Source organism: Aotus nancymaae, unplaced genomic scaffold, assembly GCF_030222135.1.
Source record: "Aotus nancymaae isolate 86718 unplaced genomic scaffold, 86718_ANA_hifiasm-v0.15.2.pri h1tg000039l, whole genome shotgun sequence".
Classification (NCBI taxonomy): domain Eukaryota; kingdom Metazoa; phylum Chordata; class Mammalia; order Primates; family Aotidae; genus Aotus; species Aotus nancymaae.
The window spans coordinates 10,540,533-10,564,383 of NW_026988453.1; the positions used below are offsets into that span (position 1 = coordinate 10,540,533).

General features: G+C 39.4%; 1 protein-coding gene and 1 long non-coding RNA gene across 2 annotated transcripts; one reads left to right on the forward strand and one right to left on the reverse strand.

Moving 5' to 3' along the window:
• Positions 1-384: 384 nt before the first annotated feature.
• Positions 385-16,202, forward strand: CR1L (complement C3b/C4b receptor 1 like). Its single transcript, XM_064360316.1, has 4 exons — positions 385-633; positions 11,636-11,815; positions 12,451-12,550; positions 15,901-16,202. Exons 1-4 carry the CDS (start codon positions 498-500, stop codon positions 16,046-16,048), a joined length of 564 nt encoding a protein of 187 aa, XP_064216386.1. The 5' UTR covers positions 385-497; the 3' UTR covers positions 16,049-16,202.
• Positions 11,988-19,305, reverse strand: LOC135268225 (uncharacterized). Its single transcript, XR_010336504.1, has 2 exons — positions 18,674-19,305; positions 11,988-14,610 (listed from the first exon to the last, which is right to left on the reverse strand). It is a non-coding gene; the product is annotated as an uncharacterized LOC135268225 (long non-coding RNA).
• Positions 19,306-23,851: the final 4,546 nt, after the last annotated feature.

Below are 23,851 nucleotides of genomic sequence, written 5' to 3' on the forward strand. Positions count from 1 at the left end.
TAACATCTCAATTTAAGCTAAGGAAATGAGTTCTTCACATTCCCTGTACGCAGCACACATCGCCTGCAATTTCTTTGACGCAGAGAAAGAGCAGGCATTTCATTAGCTGACCGTCCCACACACATTCTTGCAAAGAGGAAACGTCAAGCAGGGTGTTTGGAGCTGTTACACAATGTAACAGCTGCCGTCATCCAGCGCCTTTGTCTGGAAGCGCAGGGGCTCGCACGCGGGATCCGTCGGAAGCCCAAGCAGTGTCCAGCTCTGCTGCCGCACCTGGGTCCGCAAGGTGGGCTCTGCGAGCGAAACTCGCTAGAAACAATGCAAATGGGAGTAAACACGACCTCGCCCATTAAGGGGAAGCTGCGGTCAAAAGCGTTTTGTCCCGGAACCCCGCAGTCCTCCCCATATTCTGGGCGCGGAGCACAGCGATTGGTCGCTCCTATTTTCGCTGCGCTTTTCCTATTTCAATTTTCTTCGAGATCAAATCTGCTTTCTAGATGTGCCTGGGGAGGATGGGGGCCTCTTCTCCGAGAAGCCCAGAGCCTGTGGAGCCGCCGGCGCCCCGTCTCCCCTTCTGCTGCGGAGGAACCCCGCTGGCGGTTGTGGTGCTGCTCGCGCTGCCGGTGGCCTGGGGTGAGACGCGGGCGGGCGTGGGGAGGCGCCCGGGCGGACCAGGCACCCGGGGCGCCACAGGGAACTCGCGCTCTGCGCTGCGCGCCCGGGTCCGAAGGCAGGGCGATGGGTGGGCTGAGCGCGCGACCCGGCAGGGCGGCGGGTCTGGGATCCTCCTGCGCTCGGGAGACTCTCGCTGCTTCTGGGTAAGCGTGGAGTTCCCATGCGCAGGGGCTTAAGTTGTGCCCAGCGCAGAGGAAGGCGCAGATGCGGAGCGGGTGCCGCACGGAGGTCCTTGTCTTTGCGTATTCACAGTCTAGGCTGGCTATAGCTGAGCATGGCGTTGATCCTAGCGAAAGGGGACGTGGGTATCCGACAAACCTGAGTTCTGGTCCTAGAAACCTAACTGAGCGGCAAGTTAGCACACCTAAGCCTGTTTGCTCTTCTGTAAAATGCGGACACTGATATCTCTGCATTGCGGAGTTGCTGCCTCAATGACATAAAGCCTGTCGAGTAACTCAGGGCCTTGCCCGAGTCCATTTCTATCCTCCGACCATTACCTCTTCACTTTGCTTCCAGTGGTGTTCAGACAAGGAGTCCTAGGGATGCAGGTATTACCTGAAAAGTGGCCTGCATGGGACTGTCCTCGTCACTCACCCCAAGCCACCACCGCCATCATCACCATGCACCTGACTGAGCCTACTTTAAGACAGAGCCATGCCAGGCACTTGGGAGTTAGAAGAGCAAGGGAAGCCCCGGAACACACAATGTAACAGCTGCAGGTAGAAGGCAACGATAGATGTGTTTACAGTTTACATTTTAGTGATGTGTTTAGTACAAAATAAAGCCTATTAGAACTACTATGGAAATTCTGAAACCACATCTCTTCCTTTTTCTTAACTTCAAGTAGGTAAACATCTTCAATTCGAAGCCTTCTTTTGTTATTTTGAGGCTCCCCACAAGTCTTCTTGGTTGCCTAGACTCACTGGAAACGTGTCATTTGAAGGGACAGTATTGTTTGTTTTTGTCTAGCCTCTTCCTGACAACTCAGCGTTCACCCTTCTCTGCCACTGGACGTTTTGCATTTATTATTTGAGTGTTCCTTCTTCTCTAAAAGAGTAAGGAAAAAAGAAAACCAAATTTCCCACAAGAGTTGTTGTTAATATTTGATCTCCTTAGACACCAGAAAGTACCCTGTCAGGTGAAGAGATATGATAAAACTTAACAATTTGATTTTTAGAGAGAAGCATGCCCAGTAAGTTAAGCAATCGGTTGTCAGTGCTTAGGAATTTGTGTCATCCTTGTGAGTACTGGCCCTCTTCTTACTAGAATGTTGTTTCAGTTTGCTTATGTTGATTAAGTTACCATTATAAACAATCCCAGACACTGTTAATTGCAAACAAAAAATTTACCGAGGTTATCACAATAACCTCCAGATGTGAAACAGCCTAAACTACCTAGAAGTTTTGTTGTTGAAGTAATTTAAATTTTAAAATGCTGATGGATGCTTCCATTGTGCACGTCCTTTGGAATTTAAAAGAGATGTAAGAGAAAGAGCTATGCACCCAGTGTGTATCCATATAGAAATAGGTGGTGGAGTTTTATGAAATCTACTTATTAGGAAGCCAGCGTTCTAGTTTTTCCAGACTCTGTTACTTACCAACTGGGATCTTGGACCCAGCAAGTTTAGTCACATGACTGACCTTCAGTGTCCGTGTGTATAAAATGAGCATAACTGACATCCTGATATCTGAGAGGGATATTGTGAAAATCAGGTGGGGAGTGCATGTGACAGTGTTTTGTAATCTGAAAACCCCATGCATGTCTGTGAAGCGATGACTAAAAAGTCATGCAAGACCGCAGGACCGCTGAAAAGGGAGAAATCTCAGCTCCTATGATAATGAAAAGGTGAGGGAAAGGCGTATGGCTTTACTAGTACTTAAAGAGTGAATCCAGAATCAGGTCGCAAAGGACAGTTCATGGGGATATTTATTTCTGTATAAAAATAGCAGAGGAATTAGGATAGTTTTGTTATTATAAGTTATGCTACTCGTGAAGTGGTATAGTGCTATTTGAAAGAGGATTTAGACTAGCTGCAAATAGATATTGCAAATGTGAGACAACCAATTAAAAAAGTGGGAAAAAAGTATAATTTATATGCTGCTAAGGAAGAGAGAATTGCATCATATAAAATGCTCAGTTAAAATAATAAGAGGGCCAGGTATGGTGGCTCACACCCATAATCCCCAGCACTTTGGAAGGCTGAAGTGGGAGGATCATCTGAGGTCAGGAGTTCAAGACCAGCCTGACCAACATAGTGAAATCCTGTCTCTACAAAAATACAAAAATTAGCCAGGCATGATGGCAGGTGCCTCTAATCCCAGCTACTCAGGAGGCTGAGACAGGAGAATCACTTGAACCTGGGAGGCAGAGGTTGCAGTAAGCCAAGATCACGCCATTGCACTCGAGCCTCAGCAACAGAGCAAGACTCTATCTCAGAAAAAAAGAGAAAGAAACAAAACAAAAATAAATAAATAAAGGACAGGAAAAGAATGAAAGACAGAAAATAGGAACAGAGAACAAAGTCAACAAATAGAAATCAGTTAACAAATATTAAACCAACCATACCAGCAATCATTTTGAGTGTCAATGATCTAAATGCACCGATTGAAACAGATCATCAGAGTGAATTAAGAAACAGGACCCAACTATATATTGTATACAACAAGCCCATTTTAAATATAGCCAATATATATTTAAAGTAAATTGGTAGACAAAGATATATGATGCTAATGCTAGTCACAGAAAACAGAAATAGCTGTGTTTATTTCAAGCACAGCAGACTTCAGATCAAGGAAAGTTATTAGGGATAAAGAGGGGCATCACATAATGATAAAGGGGCCAATTCTCCAAGAAAACCTAACAATATCTAATATGTTTGCACCTGACAGAGAAACAAAATACGTGAGGCAAAACCCATAGAACTTCAAGGAGAAATAGACAAATTTACTAATCATAATTCTACATCTAGATTTTTTGATTTTGTCAAGTTCTATGATATCTTTTTGATATCAGAAAAGATAAAGGTGCTGGAGTTTCTTTATCAGAAACGGGGCAGATTCAGCAGGCAGAAAATCAGTAAGGACATACTTGAACTCAACAGCACCATCAATCCACTTGGATATGATTGACGTATGTAGATGACTTCATCCAACAACAGCAGAAGACATATTCTCCGGCTCACATTCATGTGTATTGACCGCATTCTGAGCCATAAAAATAGTACACTAAGCCTTACCAGGCAGTGTTTAACACAGGGTGGACTCTGGCGCCCTCACCTGGTCCTCATGTAGGGTCTTGTTTGGTTATCCCTGCTAGGTAAAGGAGCAAGATAGAAAGAAGGGAAGTTCCAATTTGCTTTCTCTGCTTTGTGATGTATTTTGGTTTACATGTGCTCAGATGAATGGATATTTTATTTGTATTATCTATTTTTATCTAAATTAACCTTCACATTTGAATAGGTAACATTAAAATGTCCTACACTGAAATACTGGGTGGAGATCACTATAATAAAACCAACTCCAGAAAACAAGAAAATGGCAGAGTTGACAATCCCTCTCACCCTCCCTGCAAAGACACATGTATACACATTTTTTGTCAGAGGCATTAAGAGGAAGAAATGATGTCAATCTAATCACAACCGATCAAAACTTTACAAAACCAAAAAATCTAGAAAGTATCATGAAGACAGTTGAAATAAGCTTCACAATCACTACTGTGAACAGAGAAACTCACTGTGACTGTTCCTTGTCCCTTTAGTTGTTAGCTAATGATTGTGTTGTCAAAATGATTAACAAAGCATTTAAAATGTTTATCTGTATTATATTAAAAAAATTTAGATTCAGGCATATAATTTATATATTTATGTACATATAAATTTATAACTTTATATTTTTTGAAAGTGCACGCTCTTTTTTTGTTTTTTTGAGACAGAGTCTTGCTCTACCGCCAGGCTGGAGTGCAGTGGCGCAATCCCGGCTCACTGCAACTTCCATTTTCCGGTTTCAAGGAATTCTCCTGCCTCAGCCTCCCGAGTAGCTAGGACAACAGGCACGCACCACCACGCCTGGCTAATTTTTTGTACTTTTAGTAGAGACGGGGTTTCACCATTTTGGGCAGGATGGTCTCGATCTCCTGACCTCGTGATCCGCCCGCCTCAGCCTCCCAAAGTGCTGAGATTACAGGCCTGAGCCACCGCGCCTGGCCGTGCATGCTCTTTTTTTTAGACTGATAGAGGGGCCTAAGCAAAGCAAGTTCAAGTATATTTCTTAAAGAATATGCAGAATGGAGAGCAGAGTGTACTTCGAGTTGACAGCTCATATTTGAACAAACATGAAAGTGATGATGTGTTAAAAGTGCGTATAGCACAAAATAAATTAACTCGCTTTGAATGGAAGATCTGCAACCGGAGTGCATGAAAGTGGGCTGAGTCATACAAGACAAAGCCCGAAATGAGATAACAATATAAACCCACTAAAAAGGCTAAGATGAAAAACACTGACCAAGCCAAGTGTTGGTGATAAGGTGGAGTGACCGGAATTATAATACGCTGCTATTTGGCAGGTAAAATTGTAACATTAACATTAGGAAGTAGTTCAACAGTTTCTTAAAACCTTAGACACACACCTGTCATATTACTCAGTATTTTACTCTTAGGTTTTTACCGAAGAGAAATGAAGTCATTTATCCACACAAAGACTTGTACATGAATTTTCATAGCAGTTTAGTTTGTAATCGTTAACAGTGGAAACAATCCAAATGTCCCTCAACAAGTGAATGGATAAACTAAATTAAAATATGTTTATACAATTGAATATTACTCAGCAACGAAAGGAAACCATTTCTATACGTGCAGCAACCTAGATGGATCTCTAATTATGCTGTGTGAAGGCTAAACCGTGAAAAAACCACCTGAGTCATTTGACTTATACGATAGGATATAAAGGAAGTGATTTAGGTTATATGAAATTTTAGTAGGAAGAAAAACTAGGTTGGAGGTTGCCTAGAGAAGGAAGTGGACGTTTGGATGGATTACAGAAGGACATGAGGGAATTCTGTGGAGGTGAAAAGTATGATGGAAATGTTTGTTGTCTTCCTTTTGGTGATGGTTTCACAGTACATATATATGTTATAAGTAATCAAATTAGATACTCATCAATCATGGTATGTGATATATCTTAATAAAACTATAAAAACTTTTTAAAATCATGGTAAGTCTTGAGTTTATGGAGTTTATATGAATATATTTATCATAGGAACTAGCCATAAATTGAGGGATTGGTAATAAAGAAGGGAAAGGAAACTATATCAAGCTTTTCTTTGTTGAAGTCTCATATATTCCTTTTTTGAGCTGTTATATAACTTTACATTTTATTATTACCTATACTGTTCTTTTACTACTATGCAAGCAAGAACATAAGTTAATTAAAGGGAAGGAATTTCTTTCCAAGAATGGTTCATCCAGTTTGCTTTGTTGCTTCAGATCTCGTTCTATCCTCTTGTTGTGAGCTTTGCTGTGATGTTTACCCTTTCTCAATACAACTTTTGGCACCAGGAGCTCCACTTGGAATCTCTACCTTTGTCCATCATCAATGGATAAGACAAATGTCAAAACTGTATTTCATCCCACATATCAACTCTAAGAAAGGTGAATGCATGCATACCACTGAAAGTCACAGGAACTATTCTATTCAGTGTTTCTTTTCCCCAGTGGTCCTCAAAGTGCTGTTATCTATCGAAATCAACTGTGAAAAATTTTAAAACTATAGACTCCTGGGCTCTAACACAGACCCACTAAATCAGAGATTCTGGTGACATAGCTTGGATTCTTGTGGGTTTTTTTAAGATTTATATGTAATCCTTCATTGGTTGTTCATTATAACAAATATACATTAAGTGCTTATAATTGAGTGTTAAGTAACTGGACTAGGTATTAATTTAGAGGTACAATAAATGTGTTATCTCTTGCCCTTAAATTATGCATATATCTATTGAGGAAAATACAAACTTCTAAAAGCACACAAAGTAAAAGAAGCACAAATTGTAATAGCAAACAATTGACATGAAAGGAAAAGCAAAGGGTCTGACTAGAAATTATTATAGGGTGGGGTAGAGGGAAGTAGTTTAGATTCCAAATCCCTGAGAGGGTCAGGGCAGGCTTCCGACAAGATGGGGTGCATTCAGGGTGGCATGGCCTTAGGCCGGCCAGGGAAGGCTTTGATAAGAAAGTGGTATTTTAGCAGACACCTGAAGGAAAAATAGAAGTCAGAGTGAAGATAAAAGTGCATCACACACAAAGGAATGTCATAGACAGGGGAAAATGTGTGTCTTCAGGAAACTGAAAAAGGGGAAAGGGCCGCACCTTGGTGAGGGGACTGAGTGGCACTACATGAAGCAAGAAACGTGACAAGGGCATCCTTGCTTAGAACTGCTGGCTTAAGAAGGCAAATGTACAATGACAGATACAGGCTGTCTGAGGGAAAAGTAAGTAAGAAATATGGGCTTTCTTGGAGCATCATCCTTTGCTTCAGTAGAAAGCACAGAGTAGCCTTCCAATTCTGACGAAAGCCATTGTCAACAGGGAAAAGGCAACCTTAGGAAGCCTCTGTCAGGGGTCCCGTGGGCACTGTGATGGAGCTCACGAGATGCAGACAGCAAGTGCTAGGCTGAATCAGGGGCACATTCGCTCCAGAGAGCTATGAGGTCACCAGTCACTGAGGTCATCCAGTGCATTCCCAACAAAATAGGCTCATTCCAAACTAGCTCTGCAAATGAGCAGAAAATAGACTCTTGGAAGCAAAGCAAGCACACCCACTTCAGCAGAATAATTGAATTTAACTCTTATCATTCCCCTTCTTTTCTAAAAGTAATAATCATAAGTACAATTTATGAAGTGCCTTCTGTGTATGTCAGAGCATATACTACCTTTGACCCTCCCTCCAAACCTGCTAGGAAAATGTTATCATTCCCTTTGGGAAGATGAAACTGAGGCTCAGCAAGATTAAGCTGGTTGCATAAGATCTCATAGCCACTAAGTAGTCAACATTGGGTTCAAGGCCAGGTATCTATGAACCCAACATTTTAAACACTATATATCATTCTCTTTTTGTATTAGTTTTCTATTGCTACTGTAACAAATTTCCACAAACTGAGTGACTTAAGACAACAAATATGTATTCTCTTACAGTTCTGGAGGCCAAGACCTAAAATAGATCCATAGGGCTGTGTTCCTTCTGGAGGCTTCAGGGGAGCAGAGGTTTTCTTTCTCTTTCCAGCTCCCAGGGGCTGGCTCCATCCCTTAGCTCATGGCCTCCTTCCTCTGCCTTCCAGGCCAACAGCATAGCATTTTCAAATATCCTTCTTCTGTCTGCTTTAACCCTCTTGCCTCCCTTTTATAAGGACCCTTGTGATTACATTTAAGGCCCACCTAGATAACCCAGGACAATCTGCCCATCTCAAGATTCTTAATCACATCTGCAGAGCCCTTTTACCTTTACAGGCAACATTCACAGGTTCAGGGATCAGAACATGGGTATCTTTGAGAGGTCATTACTCAGCCTCCCACACCTTTCCACATAGATTCTCAAAGTTCTAGCTGAGCCTGGTGAGGGAGTTCATTACCATTAGGGTCCAGTTGAGTAGCAAGTGCTTCCTTTAAGAGAAAAGGTGAAAGTTGTCCACTTAATAAAGAAAGAAAAAAATTGTATGTTGAAGTTGCTAAGATCTAAGGTAAGAAGGAATCTTCTGTCAATGAAATTGTGAAGAAGTAAAAAGAAATCTGTGCTAGTTTTGCTGTCACACTTCAAACTGCAAAAGTTACCACCACAGTGCATGCTAAGTGCTTAGTTAAGAGGGGAAAGGCATTAAATTTGTGGGTGGCAGATGTGAACAGAAATGTGTTCTGATTGCTAGTGATGAGGTATGGTACTATCTGAGGCTTCAGGTATCCAGTAATGTCTTGGAACATGTCCCCACAGGTAAGGGGTGACTACTGTACATTTAAAGTAAGAATTTATATATTGGAGACTGAATCTCCCATCTTATTATTGGTTTTTTATTTGTCCCACAAATAAAGCAAACAAAGTAAAGTTTTAGGCAAGATTCATTTCCAGAGATAGAGACTATTATGAAAAAGAAGGTTGCTCTACCATAAAATATAGCAATTTAAAGTTTTATAATCCCAATAACCTCAAAATATATAAAGTAAAAGATGGACAGCATTATCAAAAGAAATAGACAAATGTACAATGAATAAAATATTTTAACACAACTCACTTAGTATCTGGTAAAACAAGTAGTCCTCCCAAATCAGTAAGTATCTAGAAGCTCTGAATAAATATGAACTGACTGGATTCACTGACAGATACGTTTGGCTTTCTGTCCCCACCCGAATCTTATGTTGAATTATAATCCCCAGGGTTTGAAGCAGGGCCTTACCGGAGGGGCCTGGATCAAGGGGGTGGTTTCTAATGTTTTAGCACCACCCACCTTGTGCCATCTGGTGATAGAGTTCTCACCAGATCTGGTTGTTTAAACATATGTAGCACCTGCCCCTTCACTCTTTTCCTCTGCTTTGGCCGTGTGAAGACCATGCTTGTTTCCCCTTCACCTTCCCATGATCGTAAGTTTCCTGAGGCCTCCCTAGTCATGCTTCCTGTATGGCCTGCAGAACTGTGAGTCGATTAAATCTCTTTTCTTATTACCCAGTCTATAGCAGTGCAAGAACTGACTAATACACTGACGTACCCACAGCACTATACTACTACTGCAGTACACACATATTTTACGAGTGCACATGCTACTGCTGCGACAGTTGACCATATGCTGCGCCGTAAAACAAGCCTCGCTCAATTTCAGAACAACAATGGATAATAAATATACAGCTGAAATTCATCAAATGTTTGTAAATTATGCAAAACACTTCTAAATAAACCATGAGTCAATGTAGAAATCACAATAGCAACTATCAAATACTTTAGAGAAAGAAAATATAAAAACTTGTAACATGGAGCTAAATCTATGCTTAGAATAAAAATAATCTGATGCTTATTTTAGAACTATGACAAGAAGAAAAATTGCTTAAATCTCAGTAATCATCTTAAGAAATTATTTTTTAAAGGACTGAACAGCAAGTAAATTTAAAGAAAACAGCAGTAACAATCAAATAAGAATAAGAGCAAAATAAAGCCAAAAGTTGGTTCTTTTAAATCTAATAAAATTAACCTTAGGCCTCAATCTACTTTTCGTAATTTGAATTAATGAGCAGAAGATGTCGGAAGGAACAAAAATAAAAACAAAACAAAACAAATAAGAGATTTCCAAAACTAAAGTAAAATGCTATTTTTTTCAACAGATATATCTTCTTGATTACATACTGTTTGACTCTAAATGCGATTATTGTTTCTTTAAGTTAAATCTACAAGGCTGTAAGGGGCCTAGCTGAATCTAGTATTTAATTTGAAATGTCTATGAGAAAATACATGCTTCTTTATGGTAAAGTATAGCTTTAATTGTTGAGCTTTGTTCGTTCACTCTTTGTGCTGAGGATTGACTTGGCAACAGATTTCCAACACTGGTGACTGCTGCTGAGGGCCAAAGAGGAGGCGTGTAGTCCCGCTGGATCTGAGTGCCCACTGAGCATGAGGGTGGATGGTAAAATGCATGAGTGCCTCTTGTTACAAGGAAGTATGAGAAATGAGGATGGGAGAGACAAAGCCACAGCACAAGTACTGACTGATTAACTAAAATTTGAAGCTGTGAAATTGCAGCTACCCCTTTAGTGAAAGATGATATAAATGGCTTAGTTGCCTTCAAACTAGCAGAGACTTTTTAAATGGAGGGATGCTGATATTTTTTTAAAACAGGTAAGGTACCTTTTAAAGCAGGGGTCTTCAAACCCTGGGCCATGGACCAGTAGTGGTATGTGGCCTGTTAGGAACTGGGCAGCATGGTATGAGGTGAGTGGCCAAACATTACTGCCTGAGATCCACTTCCTGTCAGATCAGCAGCAGCGTTCGACTCTTATAGGAGTGCAAACCATACTGTGAATTGTGCATAAGAGGGATCTAGGTTGCGTGCTCCCTATGAGAACCTAATGCCTGATGATCTGAGTAGAACAGTTTGAAATCCATTTCCCTGTACCCTCCATTCATGGAAAAATCGTCTTCCACAAAACCAGTCCCAGGTGCCAAAAAGGTTGGGGACCACTGTTCTAAAGAAATCAGTCTCTTTGCTATTATTATTATTGCTAAGATGGAGTCTTGCTCTGTCACCCAGGCTGGAGTACAGTGGCGCAATTTTGGCTCACTGCGACCTCTGCCTCCTGGGTTCAAACAATTCTCCTGCCTCAGCCTCTCAAGTAGCTGGGACTACAGGCATGCACAATCATGCTCTGCTAATTTGTTGTATTTTTAGTAGAGATAGGGTTTCGCCATGTTGACTAGGTGGGCTTGAACTCCTGACCTCAAGTGATTCACCCACCTTGGCCTCCCAAGTGCTGGAATTACAGGCATGAGCCACTATGCCTGGCCCCATTGGCTATTATTGAAGTGTTCTTTTTTTTTTTTTTTTTTTAATCACATCTATGAAGTATATTGGAGAAAAAGAAGAAATAGAATAGGAATTTCGACAGAGCATGGTGGCTCACTCCAACACTGTGGGAGGCTCTGGTGAGTGGATCACCTGAGGTCAGGAGTTAAGACCAGCCTGGCCAACATGGTAAAACCCTGTTTCTACTAGAAATGCAAAAATTAGCCAGGTGTGGTGGTGGGCACCTGTAATCCCACCTACTTGGGAAGCTGAGGCAGGGACAATTGCTTGAACCCAGGAGGTGGAGGTTTCAGTGAGCCAAGATCACATCACTGCACTCCAGCCTAGGTGATAGAACCAGCCTCCATCTCAAAAAAGAAAAAAAGTATGGTGATTTCTCCACTAACTTCGATGCTGCTGTGGTCTTGATCTCCAGGTCAATGCAATGCCCCTGAATGGCTTCCATTTGCCAGGCCTATCAACCTAACTGATGAGTCTCAGTTTCCCATTGGGACATATTTAATGTACAAATGCCGCCCTGGTTATTATGGAAGATCGTTTTCTATCGTCTGCCTAAAAAACTCAGTCTGGACAAGTGCTAAGGACGGGTGTAAACGTAAGTAACTCTGGAGTGGGAACCCCTCTGTTAGTCACACATCTGTAAGATCTGATTCAGTTTGTTCAAATTTTGTAACTGAGTTACATATGACGATTAGTTTACCAAGGTGCAATACATATGAGAATAATTCTTGTAGATCACACCTTGTTAAATGACTTTGAGTTCCTGGTGCCTTCATTACAGGTTTATTTCATGAGAAACAGCCATTGCAGGGTATGATCGAGGGAAAATCCCCATTCACTGGGGGTCTCCCATTTTCATGACTAAAATTAAGTAATGAATGACTTGGGACAAGAAAGAGAAGTGGATTAAATAACCAAAAGATGAGACAACCTTGGGCTTTGAGATATTTGGATTATACCAGTTGAATTGAATTGCAGATGGTAACAAATAAAATTTACATTTTTCTGGGAGGTATAATATGGGGATGAAACAGATCTAAAGGGAAGTTTTTTTTTGAAAGGGAGCTGATCCTGAAGGCAGTCTGGTGAGTTTCCTCAAGGTGACAAAATCCATGGAACCATCAGAACTGTGTGTATTCATCAATAAGCTACAGGCAGGTTGAGACCTTATATACTAAAAAAATAGTCAGTTTATTGTACTTGGCTCCAAAATTCTGTTTCTTCCTGTAGGTAGATCATGTCATAATCCTTCAGAACCTGTGAATGGCATGGTGCATGTGATCAAAGACATCAAGTTTGGATCCCAAATTAATTATTCTTGTAATAAAGGGTGAGTTGGCAGCAACATCTCTTGGTTCAAGAGTTCTAGCATAGCCATACTGCCTTCTAGTCACATCTCAGAAAGGACAACTAAGCTATTAACATCTTCTCTTCAAAGGCTTGAACACAGGTGTTTAGCTCCTAACTGAAATGAACAAAGGTATGACAAGATCGGGGAAAATCATCCGTATCCTTGCTGGAAACCAAGGCAATGCATATATGAAAAGTGTGACATTCGTTGGGTGGAAGGAAGAAAATGGGGGAAGATTACAGTCAAAGCACACAAACAGCCCTAACGCAGGGCTGGATGAAAGAGCAGGCCATTGAGCAGCTGTGTGAGAGAAATCTTAATGGTCATAGCACAAGTAGTTTGCTAGGACTGCTGTAACCGAGTACTCCAAAACCGGCAGCTTAATACAAATGAAGTTTTTGAAGTTCTGTTCTGGAGGCTGGAAGTCCAAAATCAAGGTGTTGGCAGAGCCATGCTCGCTCCAAAACCTATAGAAATGGATCCCTCTTTGCTTTTTCAGCTTCAGGAGCCCCAGGCCTTCCTTGGCGTGTGGTAGCAGAACTCCAATTTCTGTCTCTGTCCTCACATGGCCGTCTCCCCTCTGGGTCTGTGTCTGCACATGCTGTTCTCCTGTCCGTGCATGTCTGTGTCCGAAGTTCTCTCTTTCAATAAGGACACCAGTCATATTGGATAAGGGACCACACTAACGACCTCATCTGAACTTGATTGCCTCTGCCAAGAGCATATTTCCAAATAAGGTCACACTAACAGGAACTAGGGATTAAAACGTCTATATATTTCAGGGGTGAGGAGGACACTGTCCCACTCTGGGCCCTGGGGAGAAGACTCCCAAAAGTCTAGACATAGTTATCCATATGCCATATGTGGTTTCTGGTAATGAAATGATCATGGCTCCTCCTGAACTATGGCTTAACTTTATGAACCCACAACTCTCTCTTCCCCAGGAGACTGAAAAAGATAGGGTAGGATGTAAAGGCTTCAACCCGTTCAAATGAATATGAAAGTCCCTGGCTCCCTTTAAAATAAGTATTGGGAGGCCGAGGCGGGTGGATCACGAGGTCAAGAGATCGAGACCATCCTGGTCAACATGGTGAAACCCTGTCTCTACTAAAAATACAAAAAATTAGCTGGGCATGGTGGCGCGTGCCTGTAATCCCAGCTACTCAGGAGGCTGAGGCAGGAGAATTGCCTGAACCCAGGAGGCGGAGGTTGCGGTGAGCCGAGATCGCGCCATTGCACTCCAGCCTGGGTAACGAGCGAAACTCCGTCTCAAAAAAAAAAAAAAAAAAAAAAAAGTATTATGGGTTTTATATCTCTGCCTTACTTTCTCATAAACATTCTGAATGAGAAGAGTTTAAATCATTATTTGTTCAATTATCTAATCTACTTTAGGAGACAAGTTTAATAAATTAAAATATTCTTCTATCCATTTCCCTTTATCAGTGAACATGAAGTTATCTTTTGACTCATATTTAATATGTTCAGTACTGCCACACTGAACAATAATATGGAGGAAAAAATGCCAACTTCAGTTTGAACCTGCTTCATCATTCCTGTCCCAACCCCCATGATTAGAAAATCAAAAAGATCACTTTGGGAAATAACCTTAGCGAGGTCAAAAGCCAGAGGAGGCTCCAGGATCCCTTGTTCCTAAGACAAACAGGCAGAAGGGGGTACACATATAGGATTGCAGCCCTTCTTCACTCCATTTGTTCACATCCTTCATGCTTGTATGTGTGTATGTTGGCAGTGCAACTGAGAATGCTTTCATTTTTGGTGGTATACTGGAAGGCATTAGAAAGCAAAATCAGGTGGGATGTGATGGCTTATGCCTATAATCCCAGCACTTTTGGAGGTTGAGGTGGGTGGATCGCCTGAGGTCAGCAGTTCCATATGGTGAAATCCATCTCTACTAAAAATGCAAAAATTAGCTGTGTGTGGTGGCAGGCGCCTGTAGTTCCAGCTACTCAAGAGGCTGAGATCTTGAACCTGGGAGGTGGAGGTTGCAGTGAGCTGCGATCATGCCATAGCACTTCAGCCTGGGCGACAAGAGTGAAAGTCTGTCTCAAAAAAGTAATAACAAAGAAAACGCAAAATAATATCGAAGCCATTAATAATTACAACATAATCACTACTCTAACAGTGCGTCAAATGTCTTCAAAAGCACCCACTGTTCTCTCGCTATTCATTTGATCTCCATTTGGCACTGTTTTGTTGCTTGAATAAAGCTTTATGCTGCCAGGTTTTCCTACATATTCATAAAGCAAAGTTCTCAGCTCTACCTATAACCATGACTGTTATTTGACATTGCTTCCTTCCTTCATGTGTAGTACTACCAAGTTTGATCCAGCCCTCACTATGGCCAGTTAGACCCAACCACCTATCACAACAGAGAGTCTCAGGTGAAGTAAAGCAAATGTCATGAATTCTTCCAAATGTATGGCACACTTTGAACAGTTTGAGACATACTAGTTGAGAATCGCTGACATTAACATTTCAAGTACAAAATAAGTGTTCAATTCATTTTGGTCAGCTTAGATTTCCTTTGGTTCTAGTTATGAATAATTTTCTTTCCTTTTTCTTTTCTTTCTTTTGTTCTTTCTTTATTTATTCATGCTTTCTTAATATTTTGAGACAAGGTCTTGCTTTCTTGCCCAGGCTGGAGGCTGGAGTGCAGTGGCATGATCAATGCTTACTGCAGCCTCAGCCTCCCAGGCTCAAGCTATCCTCCTGCCTCAGCTTCCTGAGTAGATAGGACAACAGAAATATGCCACAATGTCTGTCTTTTTTAATACATTTTTTGTAGTGACAGGGTCTCACTATGTTGCCCAGGCTGGCCTCGAACTCCTGAGCTCAAGCAGTCCTCTTGCCTCAGACTCCCAAAGTGCTGGGATTACAGGCATGAGCCACTGTGAATGGCCTACTTTACATCCATATACTAATACTTGTAAAGCATAGAAATACATACAACAGGACTATATACGCACATACATGCATATATATAACAGCTTCCCTGCACTCAACAAGTTTGTGTAACCTTTTAAAAAAATAAAATTTATAGGAAAAACTGTAATTCATCTTAGATTTCCATTAAAAAATGTGTCGTAAGATAATAAAGAAGAGAAAGCCCATCCAACGGAGAAGACATGGAAAAGAAAATCAAAAAGTTCCGAGAAGAATGTGAAACTTGAGAAGGTGATAGACAGTCCTTTGACAAGTGGAGAATGTTCCCCTGAATTCTGTAAGAGTGCAATTTCTAGAAGTAGTGATGTAAGTGGGTAGTTAACCTGTGTCTTTAGAACCTAACATTCCTCATTCTTTGCCTCTAGATACCGTCTCATTGGTTCCTCGTCTGCCACATGCATCATCTCAGGCAATACTGTCATTTGGGATAATAAAACACCTGTTTGTGACAGTGAGTTGAAATATCTCTTCCTATTTCTTTTATCGATACATTCTAATTTTTCTCTGGAATAATAAAAATCTTAACCGAATTCCTTCTGTGCAATTTGTCCTTTATATAGCTGAAGACAGCTGTAATGTTCTCAAATATTCCTCTGGGATTCCTGGCAACTCTTTCTTTAAGTTCTTCCTTATCCTGGGATGTGTCTTTTCTAATTCTGAGAGCTTAAGTACATAAAAGCCTTCAAACTTGATTTTACTTCAATAAATTTGAAATTATGTTGGTTCTACCACCTCCAGTACAATAATCATACTGTTTGGCAAATCAGTAAAGATTTTTAAAATTGATACTTTTCAAGGTTAGTGAAGCTGTGGAAGAACCTAGACTCCCATGTACCACGAGATCAACACATCCTCTTGAAAGGCACCATACACTACACACCTCAGAAGTGGGCATATATTTTGATCTACTTCTTAGAATTGATACTTAGGATATAAATACAAACTTCTTAAAGCAGTTTGGTGAAAACTTTTCATTGCAGCATTATTTATATTAGTTAAAATGTTAGCATAACCTAGGTTTGGAAATGATCTACTAGAAAGAAAGATGTGTTCAAAATGACCACTATAAAGAATTCCCTAAGAAACATAAAATAGCTTTGCAGAATAAAAAAAAAAAGTATGTCCATACATTGGCATCTTATTCAGCCATAAAAAAGGATAGCACTAGGAGAAATACCTAATGTAGATGACAGGGTGATGGATGTAGCAAACCACCATGGCACGTGTATACCTATGTGACAAACCTGCACATTCTGCATATGTACCCCAGAACTTAAAGTATAACAATTTTAAAACGATTGCATAAAGAAGCACTTAATGATAAGAAAGAAATGTTTTATGCGGAAAAAAATCAGATGAACAGCATGTATGGCAAGATCTCATTTTATTAAAAAATAATACACCTATGTAGTGGAGGGCCAGGCTGAGGCTGAGAGAAATACAGTGTATAGCATCTTACTGTTCTCTTTGGATAACTTGGAGACTTCTTTTCTTTTCTTCTTCTTATTTAAAAATGTTGTTACTTTTACTAGAAAGTTTATGAGCTTCAGAATCTAAGTTTATAAATGACATTGGTCACACATTTATTGCTGCTTATCCAGTTTAAGAAACAGTTTTGATATTTTGTAAAACAAATCGAGAAACTTTCCATCTTATTTATAATCTGTAATAAGATAACATGGAATTGGAATAGGAATTTTCTTAGAAATATGAACAAAATATTATTAGTTAAATAGAGAAAACAAACAAAATAATACACCTATACTTATACCTATATTTTTATCTCTGTTTCTAGTTCTGTAAATTCTCTATATCCAAATGCTGGTAAATGGCTTTAAGTCTTCTTGGAGAAGGCTAGGGGAAGATTTACAATACATGCTTTTGACTGTGTAGCATGGTGCTTCCTCAAAAGGATCCAGTCTCCCATCCATTCATGCTGCTCTGAGTCTATAAACTATTCAAGTCTAGGAACTGTTGATGTACAATGAACTTCTTTTGCAATGATTCAAGTCAGAATTCTTTTCACTTGACCGAAATCTCTTCTGCTTATACAAATCAAATGACACTTTAGTCGGCTATCCATCTACTTCGGTTTTAGAGACTCCATGATCAATTAGCCAGTAACCAAGTTCTCTTCAGTCAAATCATTCTGATTGCTGTTTCACCTCTAATACCCATTACAAGAACCCCCATTGTCTCTGGCAATTAAGTGCTGCCACTTGGACTCTGCCACCCTGAGGTCCTTCGATCCCCAAGTGAATTCAGAGAACCCAGTTCAATGGCAACAGTTCCCACTATCATTCCCAGCCTACAGAGAATGAGCTGTCACAGAGGATGCTGAAATTTCCCATGTGAATGTATTTCTCAAGCCTCAGGTAAAAGGTCTATCCTCTGAACCCTCCACTCCTGCACTGTGCTTCACCAATTCTATCCAAGGATGACCTTCAGAGTGGAATGGCTGTTACTTAACATTTGCCTCTCAAATATCAGGCTAGTTTCTCATGCTGTAACCCTAGTCCAGAACCATACAGAGAAACTAAGTCTGGAAAACGTAATTCTAAATTGATCTGGCTGACACTGTACCAAACCACCAGATAATAATTTTATTTAACTCTTTGTTTTCTTATCTTTCTTTCCCTCCCTCCCTTCCTTCTTTCCTTCTTTCCTTCCTAACCTCCCTTCCTTCCCTCCTTCTTTCCTTCCTTCCCTCCCTTCCTCTTTCCTTCCTTCCCTCCCTCCCTCCCTCCCTCCTTCCTTCCTTCCTTCCTCTTTTGATATCTTCTTTGACCCATAGGCTATTTAGAGAGCATTGCTTAATTTCTAAATATTTAGAGATCTTCTAGTTATCATTATTCTATTAATGTAAGCATTTACAACTTCTTGAGACATGTTTTATGGCTCAGAATATGGATGATTTTTGTAAAATGTTATGTATGCACTTAAAAATAATGTACAGTTATTTTGTTTCACTTTCTAGAAACGTCATTTAGGAAAATGTGATTTAGAACAGTCTTTTTCACCCCCCTCCACTTGTTCTCTCGGTTATCAAGAGGCACGTGTAAAATATCTGTGTTAGTTTCTCAGGGCTACTGTAACAAATGATCACAAACTTGGTGGCTTCAAACCAGAGAAACTTACTTTCTTAAGAGTTTGGAGGCCAGAAACCCACAGTCAAGATGTCGACAGGATTGGTTCCATCCGGAAGCTGTTCTGTGCCTCTCTCCGGGCTTCCTTCTAGTGGCCGCTGGCCATCTGTGATGTTCCCTGGTTTGTAGATGCATCATTTCCTTCTCTACCTCCATCTTCTCATTGCCTTCTCATCTGTGTATTTCCTTTGCTCTTCTGTCTCCTATAAAGACACTGGACATGGATTAAGAGGCCACCCTGGCAATCCAGGAGGGTCTCAACTCAAGATCATTAACTTGATTGTATATGCAAAGACTCTCCAAATTGGGTCATATTCACAGGTTTCAGAGGGTAAGACACAGATATTTTTCAAGGATGACAGTGGTTATTCAACCCATTACAATCCCCAACTATGACTATGAATTTGTCTGTCTTTGCTCTTTGTTCTAGCGATTTTTACTTTATGTATTTTAAACATGTTATTAAATGCATGAAATGTTTAGTTTATTCTATCTTTCTGCTGAAATGGACAATTTTATCATAATGAAATGTCTCTCTTTACCTCTCATACTTCTTGCCTTAAAATCGACTTTGTACATTAATATAGCTATATCAGCTTTCTTTCTTGTTTTTATATTATGTATGTTTTAAATCTTTTACTTTCAGCCCTTCTTTGTCTTATATTTAAAGCTTGTCTCTTATAAACATCATATAGTAACGTTTTGTTGTTTCATTCAGGCTTTCTTAGTTGTTCATTGGTGTGTTTGGAACATTTAAATTTAATAATACAAATTAAAATAAAAAATAAATAAATACATTTAATATAGTTACTGATATAGTTACTGATAAGTCTAACTCTTGGTTATGTTTTTTATTTGTTTTGTGTGTTTATTCCTCATTTCTCACATTTTTTGATTCATTAAGTATTTGTATTATTTTATTTTTCCCCAATAACTTTTAAGTTATATTTCATTTTTATTCTTTAAATGACTACTCTAGAGATAAACATCCTTGATTTACTATCGTCTACTAAAAGTGTGCCTTTCCACTCTCCAAACAACACAAGTATTCAAACTATTAATATTTAATTCCGTTGACATCCTCCTGTCTTTTCCTGTTGTTGTCATACATTTTGTAAAAAGAAAAACTTCAGCTGAATTAAATTTAAAAGAGTTTAATTGAACAATGAATGATTCACAAATCAGGCAGCCTCCCATGCTGGAGCAGGCTCAGAGCCTCCAGCCCAGCTGCGTGATGGAAGAAGATTTATGGACTGAAAAAGGAAAGATGTGCAAAAAACAGAAGTGAGGTACAGAAATAGCCTGATTGGTTATAGCTCAGCGTTTGCCTTATTTGAAGACAGTTCAAACTATTGGCCACTTTTGATTGGCCAAAACTCAGTGATTGGCGTAAGAGTAGGCTGTGGTCTGTTTATGTCTTCACTTGTTATAGTTCACAGCGTACAGAGAAACCTTTAGGCTGAGCGTAAACTACGTAAGCCCTTGGGCTAAACTTGACTTAACAATTTACACATATTCTATGTTTCAAAAACATAATTGTTGTCTTTATAAAAACAATATTTACTTATATTTACACTGTAGTAAATTCTTAAAATTTTATGATGCCTCAGCATCCATTTTGAATATGTTTAGCTTTCTCGTGCCAGAAACAGGGCTTAGTTACCCTTCATGCACTTTCTAGTTCTATACCTCCTCCTAATTTTTCAACGTGGTCGAGCCAGATATCTGCCTTATACAACTCCCTCCTAGTGACCACCTTTCTATGGGACAGCTAGATGAAACCTACTTGACTAGCATCCCTGACCTCTGTGCCCTGCATGGACTTCACAGATATGCTGCCGTGACCACCTCTCAGTCACAGCATGACTTCCCGGAACATGTGCCTGCTTTCTTTCAACTCACCAATTAGAACTCCCCATGGGAAACCTGCTGGGGTCATACTCTGGTCCCCAGTAAAGACATTGGTTGATGAGTCCCTCCCCGCCACCCCACCCCGTCTCTCTCTCTCTCTTTCTCTCTCTCTTTCTTTTCTCTCTCTCTCCTTTCCTCACACTGACCAACCTCTGTGTGATCTTCAGGGGTGCCGTGTACCCCCAGGGCACGTAATAAAATCTTTACTTCCATCTTGCGTTTCTTCTAATCACTGTAAGAGGTTCTCTCTCTCTTAAAGATCCTAAATGAAAACATGCCCACATATGAGCTCTTTCTAGTGTGTTTCCTTCTTATTACAATTCTATCAATTCCATGTGAAACTATTTTCCTTCAATTTGAAAAAGTCTCTTTGGCAGATTTGTATTGTAGATCTTCTGACAATAAATTCTTTAAACATCTTTCTGGTTCCTTCGAAAGTGATTGTCTATGTTTCCTGGCTGCTTTTAAAATGGATTACACTTTAATATTGATTTTTTACAATATTACTATTTTGTGTCTAGGTAAGAATTTCTTTGTATTGCTTGGGTTTGTACAGCTTTTTTTTTTTTTTTTTTTAACTGCGTTTCACCCTTGTTGCCCAGGCTGGAGTGCAATGGCGCGATTTCAGCTCACAGCAACCTCTACCTCCTGGGATCAAGTTATCCTCCCACCTCAGCCTCCCAAGTAGCTGGAATTACAGGCCTGTGCCTATACACCCAGCTAATTTTTGTACTTTTAGTAGAGGCAGGGTTTCACCATGTTGACCAGGCTGATCTTGAATCCCTGACCTCAGGTCATCTGCCCACCTTGGCCTCCTAGACTGCTGAAATTACAGGTGTGAGCCACCCCACCCAGCTTGTATAGCCTTCTGAATCTGTAATTTAATGATGTCTTGAACCAGTCTCAGAAAATTTTTAGTTATTACTTCTTCAAATGTTGTTTATGCTCTCTTATCTCTCTCCTCTCATTGAGGGACTTAACTTAAACATGCTAGGCTTTATTCTTCTATATCTTTAGTCTATATTTTTTATCTTTTTGTTTATTGGTGCTTTGTTCTGAGTATGTTCTTTTGTCCTAGCTTCAGTTCATTGATTTTCTTTAACAGACTCTAAACTGCTATTAATCCCACCCAAATTCTTAATTCCAGTAATCATATTTTACTTTTATAATTCTAGACTTTTATTTTCCAAATCTGTCCTGTTATTTAATTAATTTATTTATTTATTTATTGAAAGAGGGTCTCACTCTGTTGCCCAGGTTGGAGCACAGTGGCACAATCACAGCTCACTGCAGCCTCAGCCTTCACAGGCTCAATCAATTCTCCCACCTCAGCCTCCTGAGTAGCTGGGAACGCAGGTGTGCACAACCACACCTGCACAGCTGGCTAATTGTTTTTTGTTTGTTTGTTTGTTTTTTAGAGACAGGGTTTTGCCATGTTGCCCAGGCTGGTCCTGAACTCCTGAGCTCAAGCGATCCATTCGCCTCAGCTTCCCAAAGTGTTAGGATTACAGACGTGAGCCACCGCACCTGGCCTGTTCTCTTTAATAGTTTCTAGTTCTTACAAGTTTCAGTTATATCCTTGAACAGGTCTGTAGTTCTAATGGGTCAGTGTCTGTCATCAGTAATTGTGTGTGATCTTATCTCCAAGTATCTGGTTATCTTTGATTGTGTGCCAGGAACTATATTTGAAAATGTGTCGGTAGAAATAATTTCAAAACCTTAGATGACCTATGTTGTTCTGGAGAGAATTTTTGTCATTGTTTCTGCAGGCATCTGGGGACATTAGCAATCTAGGACCACTCTAATTCAATCTCAGGATCTGTGATTTTCCTGTGTCACCCACAGTACCAGTACTTGTAGTACCAGTTCCTGTCTCTGAGACAGCAGATTTATTTTCAATTAACCTTGATTACTAGAGCCTAGTTTCTTGTTGCCTCAGGACACATCAGAAGGTATTACCAGGCCTTCCTTCCACTTTGGACGGGCCTTGGATTTCCATTTTTGTCCCTTAACTTCATAAGGCAATCAAAAGTCTGCTTGGCCTCTCAGTTGCCCCATCCTGATTCAGCTGCCCATTCCCAAACAGTAAGCAACCCAGTTTCCCAGCCCAAATACCCAGCTCTCAACTGGATTTTCATCTTCTCCTAGATCATGTTCCAGGAATGCTTCACTAGTTTGTTAGCTCTTTGATGTCTTATATATATATTTATTTATATATATATTTATATAAATAATATATAAATATATATAATATTATAAATATATATTATATATATATATATATTTAATTCTCCAGTATTTTTAGCCTTTCTTGAGGATGGATGGTTGGAGTAATATTTGATTTGAATTGTTGAGATTACTATTACTAGAAGTAGAGCCTGAAAATTTTTTATTTTTAATTTTAATGAATTCATTCATTTAAAAATGTATTCAATTAAATTCACTCAGTTTTAATTTCAAATGTTTTGGAATTTGGACTGAAGTAATTTAATTCTGGTTTACGGCAATACAGTATACGATGTATTACTGCTACATTTTTTAATGTATTTGGGGGCTTTTTTGTGGGCTAATAGTTAATAACTTTTACACAGATATCATGTAATGATATCAAACTTAGATTTGATGAAATGAGTTGGTAAGCTTTATATCTTTTATATGTTGTGAAACCTTGAAATTATATTTGGAAATAATTGTCACTTGAAAGTTTGATAGAACGTATCTTTGATTTTTTTCCATTCTTACATGTTTCTTGCTCGATTCTAGTTTTCTGTATCTTTTTAAATGAATTTTAGTAGTTTATATTTCCATTGCTATCATTTAGATTTTCAAAATATTTAACCCCAAACAGTCTACAGTTTTATAAATATTGTCATATACATAAAAATATGTTTAAATTATTTTTCCTACTATATATATTTGTGTTTTCTCTCATCCCTTATACTTTATCTATTAGCAAATGTTTTTGTATTTTATTTTTTTTAAAAAGCTAACCTCAATAACAAAAATGGAAATTAAGAAAGCAAATGAAAAAGAGCAGGAGAAAACTGGATAAACTCTATAATACTATAATCAAAGAGCTATTTAAAATGAAAAGAATGTGGATTGGGTTAATAAATGCATGCAAATATTACAGAAAATCATATAAGTAAGACAGGCAGGAGACATGATATTATGCTCACTGAAGTTACAATTTGTAAAAATTTACCTATGTGTTAGCAAAGATTAAAAGCAAATAATGAATGTAAAACTAGTTACAGTT

What these genes read in the sequence shown, in the direction of transcription:
- CR1L (XM_064360316.1), top strand. Translation starts at nt 498, where the DNA reads ATGTGCCTGGGGAGGATGGGGGCCTCTTCTCCGAGAAGCCCAGAGCCT. An exon ending in CGCGCTGCCGGTGGCCTGGG is followed by an intron (nt 634 to 11,635) that starts GTGAGACGCGGG and finishes CTTGATCTCCAG; the next exon opens with GTCAATGCAATGCCCCTGAA. An exon ending in TGCTAAGGACGGGTGTAAAC is followed by an intron (nt 11,816 to 12,450) that starts GTAAGTAACTCT and finishes TTCTTCCTGTAG; the next exon opens with GTAGATCATGTCATAATCCT.